At 57.3% G+C, this 7,999-nt stretch overlaps 1 protein-coding gene across 2 annotated transcripts in view; it reads left to right on the forward strand.

Annotated features, from left to right (window-relative positions):
* Positions 1-2,889, forward strand: part of SAMM50 (SAMM50 sorting and assembly machinery component) — a 32,701-nt gene extending 29,812 nt beyond the window's left edge. For both annotated transcript variants that reach the window (XM_053894826.1, XM_019447143.2), the window contains one exon: positions 2,705-2,889. In XM_053894826.1, the coding sequence (XP_053750801.1) occupies positions 2,705-2,805 (101 nt within the window). In that variant the 3' untranslated portion in view covers positions 2,806-2,889. The remainder of the gene's footprint in view (positions 1-2,704) is intronic.
* Positions 2,890-7,999: the final 5,110 nt, after the last annotated feature.

Raw genomic sequence — 7,999 nt, forward strand, 5'->3', positions numbered from 1 at the left:
GGCGTTTTGTGAAGCTTGAATGATATCGTCACAGTTTAATCTTCGTTTCTGAAGTTAGGCAGTCGCAGGACAGGGATGATGTGTGTGTGTGTGTGTGTGTGTGAATCACCTGTAGGTTTCCCCCCACTCTTCACGCAGACTCTATAATTAGCATTTCAGGCCTTTACACAAACGGAAACGGCTTAGAAACGTTGGCTGCGTTTCATACCGGGGGGGACTTGTGACAGGCACACTTGTCTGAGACCTACCCGTGTTCTGTGGCTCCGGTCTCCCTGAGTGCGGCCCCCAGAGACTCGGAGATGAACATGGGGGGGCTCCTGAGACGGACATGCACCGCGAGGAGGAGGAAGAGGCTCCTTCCACCTGGGGAGGGTGTCCGAGGGCTTCCTGGGGGAAGTGGTTTCCGGGATGAAGCTTTCTGACACGGACAGCTGGGGACTCGCAGGGGAGGGCACTCCAGACCGCAGAGCAGCCCGAGCCCAGGTGTGCAAGCGCGAAGTGCCAGGGGCACCAGGACTGTCCTCGTGTAGGCGCGGGAGGGAGGTTCGGGCAGCCCTTGGGCCCGGTCGCTCTAGTCTCACATCCTCTCTCTCCTTTTCACTTCGGGCGCACACGCGAGGGCTTCGAGTTCCGGCCCTCGTCTGCCTGGTTCGCCACCACCTTCCCTGTGTCTCGGCCGGCACCTGCTGTTCCCGTGTGACCGCTGGGGCCTGTGCCTGTCCCCCGGCGTGACCTTCATCGAGACCCCGTGGCGGCCCTCACGGTGCTGAGTTGGAGGCGGGCAGGGTGCAGGCAGGGTCGTCTACGGTGGCACTGGAGGGCACGCGGCCGGGCCCGTTCGCAACCCCGGGGTGGGAAGGGGCCCTGGGGAGATTCGGAAGACCTCCTTCTGAGGTGGACACGTGACGGGAAGGTATGTGTGGCCTCTTGTAACCCTGCGACGCTGTCGTGTTCGTGGGGGGAGGTTTTCTCTGTTGCGCCGGGACGGGCTCCAAACGCAGTTCGAGTGAATGAGCCTTTGCTTGTGCCCGAAAGCCGGGGCTTGACGGACTTGTAGCTTATTTTCAGGCGTCTGAGGAGTGAGTGCAGGCAGGGATGGCTTTCACGGACCCCAGGGTGTAAAATACAAAACAAATCACTTAGGTTCGAGCAGAACTAACTCATAAACGCAGCCCTGGTTGGGGCTGTAGATCTTCGCGTTTCTAAGGACACTGGTGCGGTTTACCGTAGACCACAGGGGCCCCCGTCCCTTCTGGCTGGAGCACCCCTGCGGATGCAGTTGGCCCGCGAGCAGGGGTGCCGCAGGGGTCCCAGCGATGGCGACGGGCCCGCCTCGAACCTCTCACGGGTTGGGTGTCCTGTTCCCTCACTCGCAGGTTGAAGAAGAAAAACTTCCTGCTGGTTTTCATACGCCATAAACCCCGAGGTTGGGCAAGGGCACAGGTGTTATGACGATAAAAATGCCAACTTTTCCTCAGAACAGAGGAGCCACCCTCGTTGCCCGTCTTCTGGGAATTGTCCACAACTTGTGAAAACCCCGTGTCCCGCGAATGCGCTGTCAGCGGCCATTTGGGCTCAGAAAACCGTTTTTCCTCGAAGCTTCCGCTTCCTGGCGTTGACGTCCCCGGGCCAGGCCCCTCTGCCCGTGTCCAGCGGGAGTCCAGCCCCTCGGCATGGCCTCCAGGTGGGCAGTGCCGCGGGGCCGGCCCGGCTCTGCCCTCCGCACCACGACCAGCCCTGTGCCAGCATGGGGTCCGCCGCACGGGTGCCGGGTCTCCTCCCCTGGGTGTGGCCGGGCCGCGACCCTGCCTTTGCGCAGACAGGAGGCCCCGCGGCTCGGGCCCTCTGGGCTCAGACAGCACGGCCCGCAGGTGCCCCTGTGTCTGGGCACGGGGTCCCGCTCTCCTCCTGCTGAGACTGGGGCCTCGCGCATCCTGTCGCTTATCTGAAAATAGGCCCCGCGTGGAGTAAAACCCACAGAATAAAACCTGTGGAGCGTCAGCCTGTCGTCAGCATTGTCGCCAGGGCGACTCCTTTGCACCCGTCCTTTTCCTGGGTCAGGAGCAGGTTCTCCCTGTGGGGCTGGGACTCTGCCACGGCTGTTGGCCCCCGGAATCCTTCTAGAGCCCGGGCGGCCCAAATTCCGCCGGCTTCCCACCCCCCTCATTTCTTCTGCACCGTCTCCCTCCGCCAGCCTCCCCGCTCTGCCTCCTCCTGGCCTCCCCGACCCCACTGAAGGCTGTGCTTTGTCCCCACCTTCCCCAGCCACCTCTGTGGCTTCAAGGCGGGTCACCTCTCTTGTCACCGCTCTGCTCCACATAGCCAGCCTCTCACAACTTGCTGCTTGCCCAGCAGCCTTAGAAATAAACCCAAAGCTGTTGTTTTTCCCTCGGGGGTTTTCTTATTGTAAACATTTCTCTCCTAGGTCCTTCTTTGCTTTTTGCCTTCTTTGCTTTTTGACTGGAGGACATGAAGGGCACGAAGAAGGGATCTGTGCCCGCTCATCTTAACCATTTGTTTGTCCTCCAAAGGCTGGTTCTTAAGCCAGCAGAGGAGGAAGCCGCAGGGCTGGGGGGTGGGGCCCCCAGGAGAGGGGCCAGTCCGCCGATGGTTCTGGAAGGCTGGTGCCCGTTTGTGGTCTCATGATGCCGGGGGCGTGAGCAGAGCAGCCACGGTGTTGACTTTCTGCCCTTCGCTTTTTTAGGATATGCGACGGCGTGCAGTTTGGTGCCGGGATCAGGTTCCTGTAAGCTGACCGCGTCCTCTAGACCCCGCAGGAGAAGCCCTGGGACTCGGTGGCAGTGAGTCACTTTCCGAGCAGACGCGTCGAGCCACTCTTTGCCATCCTTGTGGGAAAGCACGTCAATAAATTTTAAAGACGAATACTCAGCAGCATCGTGGACATGGTTTACTTTCCCAACCTCTGTGTCCCACGCTGGCTTTTCCCGAGGACCACGTGGAGGGGACGGGGCTTTTAAAATGGCCACGTGTTCTTCCACGGGGACCGCCCCCACGGAAGGTCCCGTCAGGCAGCCTCCCGACTGCTTTCCCTCGCAGGCTCCTCGAGCCTCCGTGTCTGGTTCCCTTATACCGGAAAGTACTGGGCAGAGCCCCAGGGACGCCCGGGCTGCTGGCGGAGGGCGTGTGGGTGGGGTGCGGGCGATGCCGAGGGGGGACCGCTCTGGTGGCCGCTGCAGTCACAGTTCTGGGTGTCGGAGCCCCTTAAGCGCATGTGGGTGGCGTGGAAGAATCACGTGTAACGCTGGGGACACTGAGGCAGAGGGGAAGCATGTGTTCTTCAGGGGTGATAGTGTTGATAAGACAAGTCTCCCAGCTCCCGGAGCTGCTCTAACGAGTTACCGCAAACACAACCCAGTCACTGGAGGTCGGAATTCCTGGATGGGCCTTATGAAACCAGTGTTAGCCTGACTGCGTTCCTTCTGGAGGCTCCAGGGGAGAGTCCGCTTCCTGGCCTTCTGGCCTCCTCGGCTGACGGCCGTGTCCTGTGTTTTCAAAGCTCACCACCCAGCATCTGCCCGTGTCCCCCTGCTGCTTGCCTTCTGGTGCTTTCTCAGACCCCCGTGAGTACGTTGGGCCCCTCTGGACAGCCCGGCTGCTCTCTTCATGTAAGATCAGCCAGCTCGGGTCTGTCTGTGACCTGAATTCCCCCTGGTCGTGTTCTGGGACAGTCACAGGTTCCCGGGATGAGAACACAGGCATCTTTGGGGGGCCCTTATTCTTCTGAACACACCTCGTATCTGTCAAAGTCACATTTCCGGGATATACATAGTTGGTCACGTGAAAAAAAAAGTGTTTTTGAAAGTTAAACCTCTCTGAATTCTCCCTGTGGAAGAAATGTCGGGGCTGGAGACGGTGCCCGGTAGCATTTTACTCTGTCTCGCAGCTGGGGCTGAGTGCCTTCACTTCCAGGCCTCCCTGTGATTTGTTCGTGTCTTTGCCCAGTGAGCTTGGCTGTCGGGAGCAGCTTGGGACCACGGCCCTCGAGCCCACCAAGCACGGTCTCCCCTCCCCCCCGCCCTGCCATTGCCTGTGTGGCCTACAGGGATGGTGCAGAGAATATGTAAGAAGCATAACAGTTGGACCGTTCTGATTAGTTGGGAGCATGGGGAAGTACACGTTTTCCCCTGAGTTGTTTCATCATTTACAGTCTCGCATTTATGCCTTTGGCAAAATAAGAGGCCCCTGTTATAACACTGCCACGTTCAGACTGTAAATTAAGAACAGAAAGACCCGAGTATTTGTCTCAGACACCGTGACCTTTGAGAATCCGTCTACTACGCCAACGGAGAACTGGAAGGAGAAGTCATTTTTGAAAGGCCACGTGTCTCATCAAGCCCTGCCCGGGTCACTGGCACCAGCTCCTTCATTAAAGCGCACCCACCGGGTCCAGCCGCCCCAGTGCTCTCAGGGCGCGTGCCATTTGCCGCCGAGTGGCCCGGCGGCCGCTTGGCAAGCAGATGTGAAAACGGGGTCGGCGGGGGCGGAAATCAGACGTCCGCTCGTTCTCAGGCGGAATCGGGTGGGCAGACTGGAGCCACACTCCACACGGCGCTCCCCGTGGAAGACCAGAAACCAGGCGAGTTTCGTCGTGGAAAGTAATCTCCCATCACTGCTATTTGAGGGCATCGCGTGTGACGGGAGGGAAACGCGAAGAGCTAACCAATCCCTCCGCAGAGTACCACCCGGCCTCCGTGAATCTTCGCATCCTCAGTGTACCCCGTCTTTCTGTAAGTCCCTGCGTGTTCGGGGCTGGAAGAGAGCTGGATGTTTGTTTCCTTAACCGCCGGCTCCAGGCTGCGGCGGGTGGGCCACGAAGGCCGCTTCTCTGTTCTGACCGGGACGCCGCCCCGTCCCGCGCCGGGCCGCTCAGCTGTCGCTCGTAACGAGGAGACGCAATCAGTGAGCCCGTTCTTCCTGGGAGGCAAGCCCCTCGTGACGGCTGGCGTCCTCTGTCACCGCGGACGTGTGGTCTCTGCACACACTCGAGTGACCTTTCCACGTGGCTTCAGCAGCAGCGTGCTCACCCAGCGGTGCCCGTCATATCTGCCGGTCCGATGACCCAGCCGGGAGCACAGTTACCAGAACAGGGGACGGTCCAGTCGGCCACACCGAGACGATCTGCCCCTGGCGTTACCGGGTCACCTTCCCCCCGTGCCGGCTCCTACAGGGGCCCTGCCCTCCCCATACGTGCACCTCCCTAAGCTCAGCATCCTCTTTCTTTGTGGATTTCCTTTTTCTTTTTGAAGACCAGATAAACTAACCTTCGGGACAGTTAGATGTGTTCAGGCGCACCATATGGCTAAGGATCTGCAAGGGAGAGAATGCCTCAGTCTAGAGAACCAGAACCAGAGAACTGCATTTTAAGTGAAGTGTTTAAAATCCGGCATCTGCACTCAAAATTCAGATCTCTGGCTTCTCGTGAAAAACCGGGTCTGACGACGAGAAGCCTTCCTTCCGAGAGCAGCAGAGGGCTGGGGCTGGGGGGTGGTGTTCCTGTAGCCTGCGTCTGCCCCGCCGGCTTCTCCTCTGCGCTTCCTGCCTTTGGCCCGTCAGAAGGGGCAGCATGTTTGGGGAGGAGGCAAGTTTCCGGGGGAAACTGTCGGGGTGGAACAGCCCTGGGTCGGGAGCCTGGCTCTCGCCCTGTGGGCTGTTCACCGAATCCCCATCTGGCCTCCGGCAATCGCTGGGAATGAAACGGACGCGTCTTACGTTCCCACTTAGTCCCGTTTGAGACAGGAGCTGTGGGACGCCGTCTCAGCCCTGCTTCGCTGGGGTCAAACCGGCTGTCCTGGTTTTAAAAATGAACAAGGCTTTGCTAGAGTGGGGCTTATGGTCATCTCGGACATCTCGCCCCCGCGCCTGGGTTGTGACTTTCCACGTGGCGTTTCTGTGACGAGTAAATCACCGGATTCCTTTGCCAAATCATTAGACGCCTCGTGAGAACAAAGAACGTTCATACAGGAGGAGATGCACCATTATCTTGCTGGGAAAATAAATAGTTTTTGAAAACAACACATTCTGTGACTTTGGACAAACTGAAGATTACAGCCTCTCTCTCCCGTTTTTGTTTTTTGTTTTTTTCCTCCTTTTCCTTTTCAATCAATTCATTTCTAATGGAGGAAGCATTTCCTACATTTGTCACTAGATAGATGTGCTGGTCAATTAAAATACTCTGACTTCAGACGGCTGAGATAATAGCAAGCCTGGATCCATCCATCACTGCGAAATAGAAGGTGACCTCCCCGTATGGAGTGAGAGACCCAAGTACAATTGCTTCGATCTTATTATCATACCCAGAAATTACTGCTCATCTAAGTGTAATTTCCCTGAAATACGAAGCAGGCAGAGGCACTGCTAGAAATATTAGACCATAATAAAGAGGCTGTGGTATGGCCTTGACGCTGAACACGGAGGGATGGAAATTGACACGCCGTCCTCACCGGGAGGAAGTGCTGAGGTCAGCAGGGTGGCGTTTCCCCAGATGTTACCGCGGCTGCTAAAGGTTTCGTAGGATTCCTCGGGCAGCTTTACCCCAGACACGTTTGCTCACCAGGCGCCGAGAGAAAGAACTACCCATGGGCGGTTTGGGGGGGGGGGGGGTCCTGCCTCTCCATCCGGCAGCCTCCGTGCCGCCCCCCCCCAGGGCCCCTGCCTGTCTGCACGCTGCCTCCTGCTGTCTCCTCCTGGCAGGGGAAAGGAAACAGGCCCGGGGTGGAAAAGCACCGTTTGGGAGTCGGAGCCGTCTCGAATTGTCACTCCTGCCACTCGCGTTGTTCGTCTGCTCGTTCATTCCACACACGCGTGCTAGGGCTGGGCCGGGGCCAGGGGCCAGGGGCGAGGGCTGAGGGCAGGTGCCTCCAACACAGAGGGATTCGTTCTGGTTCTCGGGAAACACGCGGTCCTTATCAGGGTCTGTGTGGATGTCACCCTGTCGTCAGAGAAAATAAGTATGTAAGTTTCCCCTTTTTCTGGGCTTGAGTAACGGAAAAAACAAAGCCAATCAAGCTAGATATTTACGCAGGCGATTGTATCAGCCACCAAGTGGCAGAGCTGAAGGCACACAAAAGGGGAAATGGATCAAGTGTCCTGGGCGCCCCCGCCGGCCGCGGTGCCCGGGTGCAGGAGCAGGCTCGGGTTTGCTGCAGGCGGGGCGACCCCCCCCCCCTCGCCCCCCCACGGCCTGACCTTGCAGGAGGCGGCCCTTCCGCGGTCGCCTCCGTTTCCCTGTGAGCCTACGCTGCCACTGTCTTCTGACTAAGCCAGCAGCAAAAGGGTTAATTCTGAAGTGAATTTTAAGGAAGGTTAGGAACCATTGGTCCAAAAGGATTCTAAAAATAGATGATTGATTTGGAAAGCATCTTGGGGGTGCTGCATCTTGTTCATAACACATTCCCCAGCCGACCCCCTTAGGCGCTTTGAAAATTCTAGAAATCTTTATTTTGCAATAAAGGTGGGGAAAATGCAAGAGCTCTGTGAAAAATCAATGATGGTATTTTTTTGAATACACTTTCCATTTTGTAGTTTTAGATTTACAGACAAATTCTGAAAATGGTGCTGAGTTCCCATATACCCCACACCCAGCTCCCAGTATTAACGTCTTACGTTAGTCTGAGTGCATTTTGTTACAATTAACAGACCAATATCCATACATTATTATTAACCAAAGTCTGTACTCGCACTTCCTGTTTCCACCGCACGTCCTGATTTGGCCCAGCGACCCCATCCAGGATCCCACATTAAACTGAGTCACCCTGTCTCCTGAGGCCCCTCCTGGCCGTGACAGTTTCCCTGACGTTCCTTGTTTTTGACGACCTTGACGTTTTTGAGGAACTCTGGGCAGGTATTTTGTAGACTGTCCCTCAGTTGGACTTGGTGGTGCTTTTCTCCCAAAAACATGAGAACGTCTGTGGAGTTACGGGGTTTGGGGAGGAAGACCGCAGAGGTAAAGTCCCCTTCCCATCATGCTTCAGGGCATGTG

The sequence above is a fragment of the Panthera pardus genome, unplaced genomic scaffold, assembly GCF_024362965.1.
Source record: "Panthera pardus isolate Hobbes unplaced genomic scaffold, ASM2436296v1 HiC_scaffold_6, whole genome shotgun sequence".
NCBI lineage: Eukaryota > Metazoa > Chordata > Mammalia > Carnivora > Felidae > Panthera > Panthera pardus.